At 48.2% G+C, this 18,750-nt stretch overlaps 1 protein-coding gene across 1 annotated transcript in view; it reads right to left on the bottom strand.

Annotated features, from left to right (window-relative positions):
- OSBPL1A (oxysterol binding protein like 1A) overlaps positions 1–18,750 on the bottom strand; it is a 1,891,697-nt gene that overhangs the window by 1,464,470 nt on the left and 408,477 nt on the right. Inside the window, exons 7-8 of the mRNA XM_078687412.1 lie at positions 6,445–6,492; positions 179–252 (exon numbers count right to left, since the gene is read on the bottom strand). Coding sequence (XP_078543538.1) covers positions 179–252; positions 6,445–6,492 — 122 coding nt within the window. The remainder of the gene's footprint in view (positions 1–178; positions 253–6,444; positions 6,493–18,750) is intronic.

Genomic DNA, 18,750 nt, shown 5'->3' with positions numbered 1-18,750 from the left:
TCGAGAAGCTCACAAGTTCTATTCACATTACATTGTATATGTTCAGTGAATTCATTTTGTACAGCCACTTTAAGTAATATATGTGTATGATAAAATGCCACGCTGAGGCATCACCGATTACACATATATGATTAATCAAAATGTAATTTGAAAAAATAGTCAATAAATAAGCACTTACTGATTCTGATACCAGGAGAGAACTCCGTGTTCTACTAAGACCCAGTAGAGTTTCCATCCAAAGAAACGTGAGCTCTGTGAAAAGATCATACAAAAAATATCATGTATATGAGATTTTAAACTCATGACAAATAAAGAGTATTTATGGCATGCCAGTAAAGAATTGACACAAGTTTCTGCAGAAGTTTCATGCCAGCAATTCTGCTTGCTACATTTTCTAGAAACCGGAACATAATTGTGATCGCAAACTAGAAATTAATTGAAACAGATTTTTAGAGATCAGAGTATAGCACTTCTGGTGACTTGACTAGATCTTCGATGCTTGCATAATCAGCATATATTGTGCAGAGCCCAGCTTCGGTAAGGTAAAAAAAGCTTATGTAATGCCCCCTTGTTATTAAACTATTTGGTGCGTAATAATCCGAGTAAAATGTTAGTATCAGAGAAATTGCAGTTGTTGCCTGAGAGAGGATCCTATATTCATTGCTTTCAACATTATAATGGAATGAATTTGTATACAAATTATGTATGTGCACTGCAATACTTTACAAACTGGCGATACGGAAACTTTACAGATTGTATCAGATTCTGCCTCAGTATTAGAAAATGAAGACGTTTTCCCTATAAAATAGTACTCAAGGCTGGTGCAGTTCCCAAAGTACAGAAAGTAAGAAATGTGCCTTTGGGTGTAAGAGACAAAGTTAAAACGGAACTTAAGAAAATGTTTAACATGAGGATTATTGAACAAGTCAAATAATCAGAGGTAGCTCTCTTAGTAATTGCAAGACATGCTAACGGCAGGGTCCAGCTGTATGTCGACCCGAGGAGACTGAATAACAAAATTCAGGTACACCAATTTCCCTTAATAAAAATAGATAAGGTCGCCATGAAGAAGGGAGTTAATTGGTTTTACGCCCTTGGCCTATCACTAGCATAGCATCAAATTTTATAACAGGTGGGAAGCAGAATCATTTTTATCATGCCGTTTGAGTGTCATAGCTTTAGGGGGATGTCTTTATGATTAGCCTCTATAGCTGCTGTATTTCAAAGACTCATGACAGGGTTACTTGTAAATCTGCAGGGAGTGATTTACTTTTAATATTGACATTCTTGTAATGGGTAATCCATCATCGTTATTTGGCAGGGTATGCCCACACGTGGATCCCTTGCTCACTGCCACTGGATTCAAACTAGCCTGTCTGAGGAGGGGTTGTTACCACGAAACCGGTCCGAGGATGCTCGTTTCAGGTCCAGGGAAGGCATGGCTTGGCAGTTCGGGCAAGACTGTTCTCATGAGAAACAGGGTCAAATTGAAATATGATTTGCATATGGTTGGGTCCGAACGGGGGTGGCGAAGTGAGCTAAAGAAAGATGATGGATTCAACCCAGATCTAATAGTGACTGGAGGTGAGTGTCTGAAAAGTTTCAGAGCTCTATCCATCATCTCCTTGCGTTTGCTTTGTTCACCCTACGTTAGCAGGGTATGACCAGACGTGGGTCCCTTGCTCACTTTGCCACTGGATTCAAGCTAGCCTGGCTGATGAGCGGTGTTATCCCAAACCCGGTTCCAGGATGCTTGTTTCTGGTCCAGGGAAGACCTGGCTTGGCAGTTCGGGCAAGACTGTCTCCATGAGAAACAAGGTAAAAACTGATTTGTATATGGCTGGGTCTGAACTGGGGTGAAGAAGTGTGCTAAAGAACGATGATGGATTCAACCCAGATCTAATAGTGACGGGGGGGGGGGAGAGTGTCTGAAAAGTTTGTGCTCCATCCAACATCTCATTTTGTTTGTTTTAAAAGCTAAGTTGATCATGTTAAGCTTTAGGTTAAGTGTTGATCATTGTGCATAACAGGGGTTTACTATGTTTAGTACACACTTTTAGAGGTCAATATTTTTCTTTTGCATAACATCTCTACTAAACAGTTTAATGAGTGAGAGCCTTTGCCAGAGGGACAGCACTTGGGCTGATTCTGACTAGAACTTGTTTTTCTCTGGGTGAGAGGAAAGAACAAAAGTTACTTACCTGTAAACTGTGGTTCTCCAGTATTGGAGTCTTTCATAGATTCACATGCTTGAATAATTCCCCGTCGTCGAAGTGGGAGTCCCACGGTACATAAAATAGTAGTAAGAAACATATATACATAAAAATATATATATGTATATACATACATAAAAATATATATATATAAAGAACCAGAGGGACACAAGTGGGGAACCAAGGAGAAAACCTTTATTCCAGCACAGGCGGCATGGCGCGTTTCGGGATAAGTCCCTTTATCAAATGCCCTTACACTGAAAACTGCTTCCTGTAACTTTTGAATGATCCATCTCGCTGCCATTGGTTAGCAGCCCAGCAGAGCCGATTGGTTTCCTGAACACCTTGACGCCGCCTCATGCCACAGACTGCTTTTCCCAGCACGCACCATCTTGGCTGCTAGGTAAGTGTTATGCTGCCGGCTCTTGGAAACTGTAGAAGGGACACTTTTTAAAATGTTGAAGTACCATTGAACAGCATTGGCCCATAGAAAGCATTGAGGGAGAGCTCACTTTAGTAACATATCCAGGTCATTATAATAGTCCACATTCCAGCCAATCAGGCTGTAGCACCCTCTAGAACCTTCTCCTCAGTAGCTCAAGCCCTCAGATTTTTGTAGCACTAGAGTGACCAAGAGTGCATGAGGAGAAGAGAGCCTCTGAGGGGAGGAAGGGTGGGTCGCATGTGAATCTATGAAAGACTTAAAGCGAGGATTCCCTTAGAACATCTTATGTGAATTAAAATTCTACCAACTATTCTGCAGTACTACCAAATAACATGTAAACATACTGCTGCGTTAGAACTAAATTAAAAAACATATATATATTTTATTATTCAGCCAATTTCCTGGCACATTTATTAAAAACACAGTTATTGCACGTTATACATTATATTTGTCATACACTCAAGTACAATGAATCATTCAATTCGTTGAGTGTATTCATTATTCCACAGTAAAAGGTGTCATAAAAACATTTTGTAACATCAATTTGTCAAAACATATAATTTCTTCATAGTACATTGATTATGACCTGCATAATCCAAACAGAGACAACATAAAAGAAAATACCTCAACCGTGTCCAATTATTTATAACATTGATAATAGTAGCCTGTGGTCATATCACATTTATTATTGTACCCTCCTGTTGGCTAATAGTCAATTGTGCTTCCTTTGCGTCTACGCGTTTTGGCGGTTGTTGCATCAATTATTACCGCCTTTTTCAAGACCAGAATTTGTTGTCTCTCAATCTTGTCACAAATCAAGCCTACAAATAAAGTGCAGATACATAAATTAGTACCCCTTATTCCATGGAAGTTCGTAAGTTCGAGGTACTACCTATCCTTAAACTTATGGGTGTTTCCGTTATTGCGCTTGCTTAATTGGAGCTTTCTGGTGAAACTGCCCTCTTTCACTGTATGTTAATTCGGTATTTATTTCTGTGCCCCCCTTTTTAAAAAAAAAATATTTTATTACCTTTAGGGGGCTCTCTCCCCTTCTTGCCCATTCTTTCTTGGTGGCATTATCGTGTAGCTTCTCGAGTTTATTTCCAAAGAACTAATGGGCGTGTCCAATTTATTAACAAAGTCCTATGAGCTCACCTTCTTTTTATTGAAGTATGGACCCTGTATCTCTCGTGGAGTGGATCTCTTTCTATTCCTTAGATACGATGGTTCGATGTCATTAAAATCCTATGTGCTTGTGGTCATCCTATGTGGGACAGAATAAGTGTGTTTTAGGTTTCCTGTGTTTTAAGAGGGCCCTCTTTGTCTTGGAAGGTCTTTTTTCCCTTTTTCGTAGTTGATGGAAAAACCCAAGTTCTTGAAGACTGACAGGCAAGTCGGAGTGTGTTGTTGTGCTGCGAGAAAGTTGGGGCCTTTATCAGGCAATCGTCTAAGCAGGGGTTAATTTGTATGCCCTATAGGCGTAAATAAGCCGCTACCGGAGCCATGATCTTTGTGAAGACCCTCGGAGCGGAACGAAGGCCGAAAGGCAGAACCTTGAATTGGAAGTGTTTCGTCCCTACTTTGAAACGCAGGTACTTTCTGTGTCTGTGATGGATCGGCACATGAAAGTAGTAATCTTGGAGGTCGATTGTGGAGAGGAACTCCTCGGGGTTTAGGAACTGTAAGATTTCCAGCAAAGTCAGCATTCGAAATGTTTGTGACTTGATGTACTTGTTGAGGGCTCGGAGATCTAATATCTTCAGCGTCGACGGAGTTATCGTCTACGAAGCTGATGTCGACGAGGTATTTGCCGGCGATGAGAACACAGTCGACGGAAGAGGTTGCGTCGACGAGACGTGACGCGTCGACGAAGTCTTCGTCGACGAATACCGCTTAGGAAGGTTCGTCGACGAGACGGATTTCTTCGCCGTTGACAAGATCTTAACAATGGACGAGATAGGCCGGACCTCCTGGGCCATCGTCGACGAAGTAGTCGTCGTCGTCGACTGAGTGCTGGTCGTCATCGAAGTAGGTATACCGTCGACGGATTTCGTCGTCGTCGACGGGCGCGTCTACGGGCTCGTCGACGAGCTGGGACTCGTTTTGGAGGACGAGGGCACAGTGTGGATCTGCGACGCCAGAGAGCTAGGTCCCGCAGGCGTAGAGGCCGGCCGATCCCGTGGGGAGACTGACTTCGGAGCGTCCACAAGCTTCTTCTTTTTAAGAAAAGGAGAAGGAATCTCAGTCTCAGACCTACGCTTCAGAGAGGTCTTAGATTGGCGAGAAGACACACTCTCTATATCAGACACAGGGTTGTCGGAGGTCTTCAACCTCTGTAGCCACAGAAGGAGACGGGCCTCTCTATCTTTTAGGGTCTCTGATGAAAATGTCCGACAAACTTTGCAACTCCTCACCTCATGGTCCAGGTACAAGCAGTAGATGCATTTTTTATGAGGGTCCTCAGAGAAAAGACGAAGTTTCCAACAGGCAGGACAGGGCCTGAATAAAGACTTTTTTGTAGAAGACATGTTCTTGAAGTTCTGAAGGTTTGAAGTTGAAGAAAACTGAGCAGAGCTCAGGTAGTCTCCCTTCACACGACGTGCGGTAGAAAATCTGAGGCTTGAGCTTCTGAGGAGAAGGTTCTAGAGGGTGCTACAGCCTGATTGGCTGGAATGTGGACTATTATAATGACCTGGATATGTTACTAAAGTGAGCTCTCCCTCAATGCTTTCAATGGGCCAGTGCTGTTCTATGGTACTTCAAAATTTTACTTTTTAATATGTATATTATTTGATATCTATATTCAGATATATATATTCAGATATATATATATATATATATATTGTTTTTTATGTATATATGTTTCTTACTACTATTTTATGTACCGTGGGACTCCCACTTCAACGACAGGGAATTATTCAAGCATGTGAATCTATGAAAGACACCCTAATACTGGAGAATTGGATTTAGATTTTTTTTCCTTCAGGTCAATAGTCTTATCCACAAATGATGATGTCTAGAAATACTCAATCTCACGGTACTCTATCAATGTGCGATAAAAGGACATGATCTCACTGGATATGTGAGCTTCACTTTTCGTTTTTCTAGAATCAGGTATAAGCACCATCTCATCTCACTGCCAAGGAACAGAGTACTATCCCTTTATGAAGATATCATCTGCATGGATCTCTTCTTCATTGTCTGGTCTCAAAACGATATTGCCTAGCCAAGCAATATACTCTGTTCCCCAATGGTGTGCCCCGCAGCGTCTTTGCATTAGGCATTGATGGTGCCCTGCATCCAGACCTAGTGACATTCACTCAGATTATTGTATTCATCCACACAGCTACCTTGTAACCACATCATGGATCACGGTTAAAAATACCACAAGTAAACGACTATGGAGAGCAGATCCACCACTGAATGTCCTTAGCCGTCCACCTGGGCATCCCAATTTGACCAATGGTAATAATGTAAGCAGCGACCACCTCAGTCATAGAAGCGTTTTTTTCATGACTCGCTTGCAGTGTAGATGGAATAGCATTTCACCCAGTACCGGCACAGCAAGTGAGGTTAGCTAGCAAAAGTTGGCTTTGCTGGCCCCAAAAGTATTTCACTTTCTAACCTACACAATACATTGCGCTTAAGAAAATACTTCTACAAACAGTTCTGCTTTCTAAACAAAGACCATTATACCTCCTATCTAACTGTGGCAGCACATGAACTGTGTCACAACAATGAATTTCTGTTTTCAACAGTGGTGGGGGATCAAGCATGGGAGAATACCTTACAAAGATTTCCTTCATATTTCTGTAGAGATCGACCGCTGAAATTCTGCAAAAACAAAATGAGTACATTAACATCTTAAAAGTAATTATTTTTTAAGTTGACATTTATGTAGTATGACGATCACAGTTCACAACGAGGTCTTGTATAGAGAATTAACAATTGAAAACTTAAAATTCAATGAACAAATATAAACTCAATTAGTGTTAACCTATCAAGAAAGTAAGACTGAATAGGGTAATTAAGATAACTAAACTAGACAAAACAATGTACACAGTTAAGCGCTCGTTGGCGACGGATGAGTGACCTGAAGGTCAGGATTTCACATCCTAGCTGGGCAAACCCACCTTTCTTTCTTCTAAGGTTAATGAAGGGGACCATTGAATTGAGCAACACAATATTCAGAGCAACTGCTATATTGTAGTATATTATTTGTTTAACTGTTACTACCCCCAAGTGGAGCACTGAAGCTCTTATCCATAGAGGATATGTAGCACTCTACACTGGGTGGGTGTGTACTTGGAAGAGTGTTGTTTTTGCTGTGAGCCTATGTAGGAAGTGTTTTATGTTGTGTATGATGACCAATCAGGTGCAGTTATCATGCTATGGGATGCAATAATTATCGGTGTGCTAGATGAGAAAGTGTGACAGACTTTTCATTTTCTGTGTTAAGCGGTTAGCTCAGATTAGCTTTGCTGATTAGCTCTGCAGGTCTTTTTTTGTATTTGCAGTTCATCTTTTATATTCTTTAGCAACTTTTTGATGCTAGATGTGCCAGGAGGTCATCCCCTCTGATGTTATGGACCCACAAATAGTAACAGGTGTTGGTACAGACCGAGGGAGAATGAGAGATATGACCTGATAGACTGTGTTACAGTGCTCCTGTCTATGATTACCATTGTACGTTTTGTAATTTTTTTTATTTATTTAAACAACGTTATTTGTGTACTGAGGGTTATACACAGCTTGTAGCCTACAACCTCCAGGGCCGGCAGTGTAAACATCCCAATGGACTCGCATCTGATCAGCACTATAATACACAGCCAAGTTGCCGACAACCCTGGGGTCCGGCGGCGTATCATATATTAAAACAAAGTCATAATTCACTTAACAGTTATCACATAACAATATCAGGCCGCTGGGCATCCTGGTAACAGTAATGCCAGTACAGTGTAGGTCATATCATAGCATGTAGGTGGCACAGTGTGTTTGATTTTCTGAAATTCCCCTTCTAGTACTCTACCCTTTATGAACTATGCCCCCTCTCCTGTAGTGTGCAACCCCTGAACTCCCCCCCCCCCCCAACTAGTAAACTGGTTCCCTATGTCATGTGCCAGTCATTCATCTCACTACGTGTGTCGCCTGTCCTTGTGTTAGCTCGTTGTGTGTTTTCCCGCCTGCGGGTGTCAAGAATGTGGCTCCCAGGTCTGACCGACCAAATCTGGACATGCCTCGAACCACCCAGGGGAGCTATTCCGCAGGTATCATTTGCCTGCCGTGTCCTACGAAGTCTTTGGCCAGCCTTCCTCCATGATCGTCTAGGCTTTTCCCTAAAGTATGGTGTGTAAGTGGACTACAAACCAGGTGACCTCTAGTGTTCCTTTGCTTGTGTATCAGTCTGTGTGTCAGCAGTGTCCTCCTCCGCAGCTCTAAAGGCCCGATATAGACTCCAGAAGTCCTTCGGGCGACTAGTGGGAGAGAGAAGTTCGCTATATTGTTCCGATTGCATGCAGCAATATAGCATGTCTCGAGCCCATCTCCTCTAAGTCGGGAGCGGTCCTCTCATCCAGCATTGTGCCACTACACGTCGAGCCATTAGCATGCCCATGTCTGTCAGCCGTCTAACCGCTACAGGCAAACCCCTGGAGCGGCCAAGCAGTGCCAGAGCTGGGTCCACGGGTAGTTCAATGTCTAGTATCTCTCCCAACTCCGCTGTCACTTCCTCCCAAAATGAGCGTATTCTGCGACATCCCCATGCCAAATGCAAGAAGTCGGCTTTGGGTGCATGGCAACTTTCACACTCGGGGGACCGCCTGAGCCCATAGCGGTGCAGACGTTCCGGAGTGTAATACACTCTTTACAAAAATTTAAAGTGGATCAACCGGTGACGTCCATTTAAGGACAACCTCTTGGTGCTAGAGCAGCAGTACTTCCACATTGGTTCGTCAATAGTGATCTGTAAGTCCCTTTGCCAAGCAAGTCTGGCTTTCGAGGGTTCCTGAGCTCTATGCGATGCATTGGATTTGTATAGATGTGATATCATTTTCTGTGTTCGTGCCGTTTTAATGACATGGGAAAGTTCCGGTAGCTCTGGGGGCTCCTCCAACTCTGGGCCTAGAACGTCCTTCAATGCACTGCGGACTCTGTGAAATTGAAACCATTGTAATAGCGTAGATCCCTCCGCTACCTGGCACACATTGTCCCAGGTTCTCACTTTGCCATCCACGAAAAGCTCGCCAGCCTTCTCAATTCCCAGCGCATGCATCACTTGCACTACGCCCTTCTCCTCAATAGGCGGCAACCAGAGTGCTCATTCCACCGCCATTAAGGGGGAGTATATCAATGTTCCTTCTCTAGCCCTTAGCAACGCGTGCCACGCGTGTTTCGTGGACGTGATCGAGTCCAGCACTCCAGTCCTGCGGTCCACGGGGGGACATATCGTGGCTGGTAGTGGGACTGAATCCGCGAATAACCGTTCCATTCGCACGTGGGGAATGTTTGCTTCTCAGTGTATCCACGTGTGTAAGTGGGCAGCTTGTGACACTATAATATCGTTCCATGTCTGGGGCTCCTAGTCCTCCCAGCTCATACGGAAGCGTGAGCGTAGTCCATTGTACTCTTGGCTGCTTACCTCCCCAGGCCAAGCGGACCATGAGCGTCGTCAGATTCCTGAAGAAGGTCTTCGATAGAATAATGGGCAAATTATTGAATAGAAACAGAAACCGGGGCAGTACCACCATCTTCATGATGGCTATGCGGCCCATCAGCGACAGCGGGAGTCTACACCACTTCTCCACATCCTCCTCACATTTGCTAAATGCCACCCCGTAGTTCTCTCGGAACAGCACCTCAGGGTCCGTGTGAATCATGATGCCGAGATAGCGCACCGGCTCTGTTGACCAACGTAGAGGGTATTCCATATCAAACTTGTTCGTGACCGGGGTCAGTGGAAACGCCACTGATTTGTTCCACTTAATCTGGAGCCCGGAGAGCGCGCCAAATCGGACCACTTCCCGCAATACTGAAGCTAGGTTCACCTCAGGGTTGCGTACATAAAGCAGCGTGTCATCTGCGTAGGTAGAAATTATAATCTTGTACGTCGGGAAGCTAACTCCCCGGTGCCAGTGGTATTCCCTCAACGCGCTGGCCAATGGTTCAGCCACCAGTGCATACAATAATGGCGAAAGCGGGCAGCCTTGCCTGGTGCCCCTGCTGATTCCAAAGGGATCAGATACGCGATCACCAATGCGCAGCCTGGCCGTCGGTTTCCAGTACAAGGCGCCGATCATTTCTAAGAAAGGTTCCCCCAGTCCGAGCCTCCGCAGGACCCGCAACATGAACGGCCACTCCACGGAGTCGAAAGCCTTCACCATGTCTAGGAAGATGGCGACCGCTTTCGTGTCCTGTCTAACATGCTGTATGGTCCCCAGTACTGTGCGAATATTATAGGTTACGCTCCTCCCTGGCACAAAGCCTGCCTGTTCCGGGGCCACTAAGTCCGGGGCTATTAGAGCCAGGCGTGTGGCGAGCACCTTGGCATATAATTTCGCATCTACATTTAGTAGAGATAGAGGTCTATACGAACCACACACGTTGGGGGGCCTGCCCGGTTTTGGAATGATGACTATTAGTGCCTCTCTCATTGACTGCGGCATACTACCCTCCAACAGATGTCGTCGAATAGAGCGGCCAGATGCGGGATAAGTTTGTCCTTGAACGCCTTATAGAACCCCACTGTTAGACCATCCGCCCCAGGAGCGCTATTCACTCTCATGCTAGCTAATGCGTCCGAGCTCTCATCTTTCTGTATAGGGGACATTAGGAATTCACGAATAGACTGTACTAAGAAGGGCAATTGCATATGTTCTAAATAATCATCCATGTCGGTTTCCAGATTTTCAGTTTTAGACGTGTATAGATCGGAGTAGAAGTCCCTAAATTCCTTCAGAATCTTCTCCTCTGACGTGACAGCCACCCCCGAAGCCGTATCTAAAGAAGTCAGTTTCGGGGCCCTCCTGCTGTTACGCAGTAATTTAGCTAACAGAGAACCTGGGCGTTCACTTTCCCCATATGTCCTTGCTGTCGGATTTTTCCCCATATGTCGTACTTCCCTATCTGCCTCCTCGTTGAATTCCGCTATAAGGGTTTTGATTTGGTCTGCTATGTCGGGGACAGGGTCGTTCACTTGTTGCTTCTCTAGTTCAGTCAACTGAGACTCTAAGTAGTTCAAGCGCTGTTGTATGGCTTTTAGGACACTCGAGTGTTTGGCCATTGCCACACCTCGTATAAATACCTTAAACGCCTCCCAGACTGTTTGGAAGCTCTCAACTGAGCCAATATTTGTGTCAAAAAAGGTGTCGATCTCCGCAGCCAATTCCCCTCTAAAGGCGTCATCAAGCAACGAGTATGGGGGAAAGCGCCACGTAAAAGGGGGGACTCGGGTTATCGGTGTCTCCAGCACTAGGAGGAGTGGTGAGTGATCTGAGAGTGTACGTGACAGAACTGTACATGACAATATGTGTCTAGAGACTGAGAAGGAGGCCAGCCAGTAGTCAATCCTGGTGTGGTTGTCGTGGTACTCTGAATAATGCGGGTAACCCCCCCTATCATCGTTTCTCCCCCTCCACACATCAACCAGATCTAACGTCAGTAACCCAGCTTGGAGCGAGACCGCAGCCGCCGAGGGTCTACGCTAAGGGCCTGAAGATCTATCTAATTCCGGGTCCATCACCAGGTTGAAGTTCCCCCCCCAGAGCATCTGCGCTGTGGAATATTCTCGATTAGATCGTGGCCCTTCCCCGTGCACCTTGATATGAGGTACCTACCCTCTGGGTCAGCTAGTACTAATCTCAAATCTAACTTGGCTCTAGGGTTTATCCACGTTAGGACTCCTCTGGAATGCGTAGTGAACCCCGCCACTGTGGTATTCCCTGACAGGCCCCTGTATTGAAGCATTTTACTTGTTAGTGGAAGGTGAGTTTATTGTATGAGTGCTAGGTCTATGTGATGTCTCTGCAAATAATTCAACACCTTCCTCAGTTTTCGGTAATCGTTCAGCCCTCTGACATTCCAGGTTAAAGCTCTAAGGGTGTCCGAGGCATCACCAGCAGGCACTGCCGGTGTACTGGTCATCTGTGCCATTCGGTCGGGCAACAACAGCAAGTCTTCACATTGCAACACAGCATCACCATACTAGCATGCATAACCAACAGCAATACTTTGAACTTTCCCATACCACACACGGTGCCCCCCCGCCCCGCCCACAGCAGACCCTCCCCAACCTGGTCCGTCAGGAGTCTATCCCCCACCCTCCATCCCAATGTCAGAACCCCAACTCTAAATACTAACAGTGTAGCTATGCTTAACGCGCAGGGGCCAAGGTAGCCTTGAGTCATAGTCTCCTCCTAAATCTCAGAACTCTCGTGTAGCCACCCACCTGCCCCTGCCATGCACAGTTTGTGTGATCAGAGCAACGTCTTCTTATGCACTATCTCTTAGAATGTATACCCCAGTTATTCCCCCCCCCCCACAGCTATACCTGCACCATAAATGTCTTTTGTGTATATTTAGGCATTGCAGTGTGGCAAAAACTAGAACCTGTGAGGAAATAAATGTGGGAAAAGAGAATCATGCGGTCTGGTTAACAAACCACGCCACCCGCATCCATGCAGCAAACCACTTATCTGTAGGTGTCTTCTTTCCCCGATGCCTATGTCGCCTTATCGTGTGTCCAATGTGCTTCGCTTGACAGAGACACACACACCCCACATCAATCTGATGTGTAGCAAGCGCGCATGCCAAAGAGAAACTTAGTCCTGGTCATCCAAGCGACTGCCGCTCTCGCCCTCCTCCGGGTTCTCGACATTGCCTGTAGCTTGTTCCTTCGACCAACGCTTCATGGCCTGCTGCAATTCCCTGGGATCTGTAAATATATGGGAGTGGCCACGTTTATTAACACGTAGCTTTGCCGGGTACAACAGCGCATAGTCCAATCCCAGCTCTCTGAGGCGTTTCTTGTGCGGAATGAATTGTTTGCGCTCTTCTTGGACCTTTGCCCTAAAGTCTGGGTACAAAGATATGGCTGACCCTTCATATTGCAGCGGTTGTTTGGACCTCGCCAATTTGAGAGCCGTGTCTCTGTCCCGGTAGTTGAGTAACTTCGCTATTATTGGACCTGTGTGCCCGCTCCACCGTGAACATGCTCGAAAACACTCCTTCTCCCAGGACTGTTATAAGTAACTTTTCCACAAAGTGTTCCATAGGGCCTGTATGGGTGCTCTCCGGAAGGCCCGTGATGCGGAGGTTACAGCGCCGCGAACGAGCCTCCAAATCCTCCGTCTTGTCCCGCAGGGCTTGCATCATCCTCTCCATCTTTTTTTGCGTGGTATCCAGGTCTGTTTGCGCCTCTTCCACTTCTGTCATTCTCCTCTCGGCCATATCATGTCTCTCTGCATGCTTATCCAACCGCTCTGCCATACGATCCATTCGATACGACATGGCGTCCATTTTGGTGCCCACCGCAGATATACTAGACTGTAGGCTCTGCTCCATGGATAAAAGTATGGTTTTAATGTCCGAGCTCGCCCCTAGGTCTTCCTCCGATCGCGGAACCGTCCCAGGCTCCGGCAATGGGCTGTGCTGTTGTAATCTTCTTTGCGAAAAGGGCAGTTTGCTCTGGGTCTTGTCTCCTTTGCCCATCTTGTGGCTGGCAGCCCACCCGCCAGTAGGGAGATCACGGAGTCTGGTCGCTGCCCTCAGGGGCGCCAAGTATGCCGCTGCAGTCCACCTCTCCCCTGTACCACTCGCGGCCCTTCTCGCCCCCGCGAGAGTGTCTCACGCAACGCAGCAGGGAAGCGCAGCCAAGCCTCCTCAGCCCCTCGTGTGACCAATGCTGTCACACAGGATTCAGGCTCCCCTCCTGCTCAGAACAATCGAGGATCAAGCCAACCACCGTACCGCGTCGCGCAAACAGCGCTCTAGAAGTTACTCCCAATGGCGACCCTCTGCCGAGTGTTTATCTGAGAGGGAGAAGGGAAGCGACCCCACTCCAGGTGGCACAGCAGTTAAACGCACAGCAGGTAATCTATGGACAAGACGAGCCCCAGAGCTCAGCCAGGGCAGCACGAGGTGCAAGTAATGTTACTGTTGGTGTGTGGGCCACTTTCAGAAATCGATGTCGCACTGCCTTACTTGTGCTTTTCCAGGGTGGGTCTTGGCGTTCACGCTACCAGCGTCGGTCCGACCGACCAGCCTCCACACCAGCAGTTCCCAAACAGTGAGGGGCCCAAGCGTGCAGCCTCCCAAGCCTCAGCAGTAGTAGCGATTCGCCGGGAAACCAAAGGCACCCCAGTCTGTAGGCAAACACACCACTCAACACCGGCAGCAGCGAGCGCACCAAGAAGTGCCCTGTTTATCAATCTTTTCCTCCGCACCTCATCCGCTTCTTCCAGGCACTCCAAGCGCCGGAGCTCCGGGTCACCTCCCCCCCGGCAGCCGCACGGCGCCCGGCCTCAGGGCACACGCAGGGACGCGGCTTCACGGCCTACCAGGGCCGAGGCTCCGCCGGGCCGTGGCGCCGTGCAGGATGCGTTTCTGTCCGAGTCTTTGAGGGTCGCCAGTTGACCCCTCTTTCATGCGACTGGGGGAGCTGTTGGGGAGTCAAGTTTGCCGCTCTGTGAGGATTATTTAGGATTAATTGGCTGTGCTCGGCGGAGCTCCGGCGTTACGCTTGCTGGCTAGCTCCGCCCCACCATTCTACGTTATTAATTGATCAGATTGGCCAAGATGTACTGCATTATTATCATCCTTTTTATCGCATCACCACACTGAAATGCACAGGCACGCATTATAGGCATATCGCCTCAGCTGTCAAGCAGTTAGCGCTGCCTACTATGCTAATCTAAAACTGGAGTGTCTTGAAGCGCGCAGTTGAATGTGTGCGCTGCTCCCTTAGACCAGGGGCTCGGCTGGCTGAGCTACTAGCAGCTGGCTGCTACAAAGTATCAATAAGGTCCTGCCATGTCTCTGACTGACGTCACGTCAAGGTAGTGCCCAATGGCTTCTATCGAGATATCAGCGGTCAAGCCAGGTTGTGTGATACAGTCTGTCATAGACTTTAGGGGCCACAGGTACGTCATGTCTGCTAGTGCGGCAGCTGGCTGCTGCAGTTTGTGGGAGGCTGGCTAGGTGGTTGGTTGTGGCAAACTATGACAACACTGCGCATCACACCACTGTGTGGCTGCATTAAATTTAAAATGATGACCATCACCCGCAGCGAATTGCCGAGGGACTGACGTTGCAGCAGCCAGGACTGGACTCTAAGGAGGCGTGCGACCCAGCTGGTACGCCGCTGTGGTAAACATTAACCATGCCCCGTGGCTCATGGCCTCGCAAGTAAGTAAGACAGTGCTCTGCAGCCAGCTGGTCGGAGTGTGTTAATAACTCTGCTTTTCAGCAGCAGCGTGTGATCGGCTGCCTGCAGTGCCGGTCGTGAAGTTTTGCCCTCGGCATGGTTGTGAGTTTTTATTAATTTTCGGTTTTAACATTTTCAGCCAGACTTTTTCAGAATGTATTTTGGGTAAATGTTAAGTTGATTAAGGTTTCAAACTCACTTTTAATCTTCAATTTTTAACTAATGCCGCAAATTGCTTTTCATATGCGGCTTGAGGCTGCCTGCGGGCTGTGACCAAGCGTGTGCAGCCTCTAGCTCTACAATTTTCTTGTGAGCCTGACAGAATGCGATTAGCTGCCTTCAGCCGGTCCTGAAGTTCTTTCCTGGGCATAACTGCTGCAGGCTCGAGGCTGTGTGCGGGCTGTGACCAAGTGTGTGCCTCACAGCCAGGGACGGCTCCTCCATTAGGGTCCAGGTGGAGTGGCTTGCCCACTGTTGTGGGCCCCGACTGCATGCAGCCTACATAGAGAAAATGGCCTACCTACAGGTGCCCCAATGGGCGCTGTCCACACCAATGACAATGCTGCCATTGCAGCGTTGTGATTGGCTTAGGGGAGGGGGGTTGGAGGATGCATGCTTCCTGTTACTGCTGAATGCGCAACCCGGCCAGGAGCGGAGGCGGTGTGGGACCCGGTAAGGTACGTTTTTTTTATTTTTTAACCGCCCCCCCCCCGCGCACCACTGCCACCTGCCCCCCGCGCACGACACTGAAGATCGCCCCCGCGTGATTCTGCACACCGCCCGCCCCGCCCGTGAGTCATGCAAGCTGTGACTGCTCACAGCCTGAGGCTGCCTTGCCAAAAATGCCCAGGGGTGTGTGTTTGTCGCCGTTAGTTTCACTTTCTCCCTCGGCCATCCAACACCTCCAACTGTTCTTTACTTATGCTAAGGCAGCTCAGCTCTGCTACAGTGGACCACTCTGGGGTAATTTAGGGTAGAGAGAAACTAGATTTGGAAATATAAACACTACAGTAGCCGAGCTGCTGGAAATGCGCCTGCCCGAGGCCACCCGGTGGCCATCAGGAGGGCGGGCCCTTAGTCACGTAGGGCTGCCCCCGACCCCCAGCTATGGTTGCCACCCCTCCTCAGGGCAGGTTGCCTGGTGGAGGTGGGCCGACCTGTGACGCACGTCCGGGGCTGGCAGGGAGAGGGTATATCTCCCCCTCTGGCCGTTGTGGTGGCCTCTTTGCCGCTCCGGACGTTGCGACGAACACGTCGGGACACTCTTTTCGGTGCCCCTGAAGGTCGGCCGGAAGTCGGTCTGGACGAGGCATGTCTAGCGTCGGGTGTTGTCTGCTGTGGTTCGCCGCCGGTGTGTTTCTCTGTGGTGAGTCGGGAGGCTGGCGGGGGTTACGGCGTTTTCATTGAAGGGTCAGCGGTGGTGCCTCTGCCCCTCCGCGGGTCGGGGGGCATGCCTCTGCCAAATGCCCCGGGAGATTTCTGGCCCGTCTCGGCTCAGTGCGCAGAGCGTTCGTCCTTAAACTGAAGGTTTTACAATATATACTTTCCTCCTATGCCTGTATGTGCAGGCAACCGGTGCCCATTTTCAGCCTCTTATGTGTAGCGTGAGGGTGTAGCGTGAGGGATTAGGAAACGCGTGTGTTGCCCGTTTATCGCTCCTGGGCACTGGTGCGGGGTACCTGGTGAGGTCCTTTTGTGTTTTCAGCTATTGATCGTGTCAGCCCGGGCAGCCAAAGGTTAACAAGGAAGCTCTAGAGATGAGGGCACCGTTCGGAGGAATTTGCAGTGAGCGTGTGCGAGAATCCAAGGGTCATAGCCGAAAGTTAGTTACTTCCCGCGTGTATGGCGGCGTGAGGTCCTTCTAACCGCGTTTTCAGGCACGGGACAATGTGGTCGGCAGCTCTTCGTACAGCACCGCGTACAGTGAAGGTTTGTTGTCTGCGGGTTCTGCTGCATTATGGGAAATATTTTAGATAACGGACTAATTCTTGATAAGGTTGGTAAATGCTTGTTTCTGACTTTACAGAAAGGGAAGAGCACTCGCTCAGCATGCGAGAGGTTGAGGGGTCGATGCACGTATTCTCCAGAATATACTCTTGTTGTTAAAAGTCAATTATTTAAACTTTGCCCGTTTTGAGTCCGACTGCAGTTTTGTTCTTCCTGCTACTTGTGATCATAAGGTGGGACGTTTTCAAACAATTTAGGTTGGGCGATAAAAGTGCAAAGAGGCTTATCATGGTCTGCGGCAGCCAGCTCGGTATCTGCACCAGATCGCACATGTTATAATGGTTCCGTCCGTGTGGATGAGGGTAAGCGAATTGCGGCGGCAGCCATGCTTAGGTATTGTGCAGGCACGTAGAGAACCCCGTTATATGCGTGTCCCGGGTAATAGCCACGGCCTTTGGTTTCTGCGCATCATAGATTTTACATTCCGCAGATAGTGTTTATGTTCAACTTTAACTAACTTTTACTCACATTATTTTACAGTGTGAGCCTTCTGCTCTGGGCGTAGCTAGGTCGTTGTCATGCGGGGGTCCGGTCATTGTTCAAACCGAGTGCTCCGGTTTCGCAAGTGTGGCGTGTGGGGCATAGGATGGCGATGGGTCACTGCATGCATGTGTAGGCATTTGCGAATAGTTGCTGCACACGTGGGCAATGGCGCCCGGATGCGGCCATCTTTGCCTCAGCTGCGTCACACATGGTTAATGGCGCCCTGGTGTGGCCATCTTGGCTACTCTCTCCTGGCTGGGGTTCCCACCTGGACTTGGCAATTGAAGTTTGTGTGCAGCGGCATGCTAGGCGTCACATCCTGAGGGAGGTTTCCACTTTTGGCATGGAGGCGCAATTTTGGATTGGAGGTATGTGGACTTGTGGCCGGGCGGTGCTGGTGTAACTACGTGTACCATTGGGCCCTGTGGCTTGGTGGGTGGCGGCTATCTTCGGGCCTTTCGCGGCACGTCTGTTGTAGGTTGTTGTGCTGACACACTTTGGTCAGTCTCCCAACATTTAGAACGGCGCTATTTCTATAACGCAGTGTTTGTTAAGTGCACACATAAATGGATGGGCAAGCCTGAGGATGGTGCTGGTCCTTGGCAGTTGTGCTCGACTACTTGGTGCACGTGTGTAATAGTGGACGGGTGCGGCCATTTTGGTGACACCATGGTGTTATGTTCGGCGCTTAGGGTATTGGCGTCCAGTGCGGCCATTTTCTGGGGCGGCTTGTTTCTTTGTCCGGCGCTAGACGTGTTTTGGCGCCGGTGGGCAAGGAATTTGGGAGCTCAGTTCGTCAATACCTGCGCATGTGGGTAAGTTCGGACATATTGATGGGGCATTTCCTTTGAATGTATGTTGGGGGGGGAATACAAGGTACGGGTTTTCCCCCATTTTGTTGCATTTCCGTGCAAGCGCCCACTTTGGTGAAACTAACTGAGGTATGCGCAGTCTATGGACGTGCCATTCATGTAGTAGACCTCTGTATATGCACTGCCGCTGGTTCGCACAGCTGGATATCTGTCTGGCGCCCAGTACAGCGTAGCCATCCATGAGGTATGCGCAGTTTTTGGTACGGGCCATTTTGAAGCAGACCCCTATTAGCACTGCCTGCTGGTTCGTTTAGAGTTACACCATTTTGCGCCCAGCAGTCTGAGTAGTATGCGTTGTTAGGTACGGAGTAG

The sequence above is a fragment of the Lissotriton helveticus genome, chromosome 4_1 (assembly GCF_964261635.1).
Source record: "Lissotriton helveticus chromosome 4_1, aLisHel1.1, whole genome shotgun sequence".
Lineage (NCBI taxonomy): Eukaryota > Metazoa > Chordata > Amphibia > Caudata > Salamandridae > Lissotriton > Lissotriton helveticus.
Note: the sequence above shows the minus strand (reverse complement) of the source record. Positions and strands in the feature narration are given on the sequence as shown.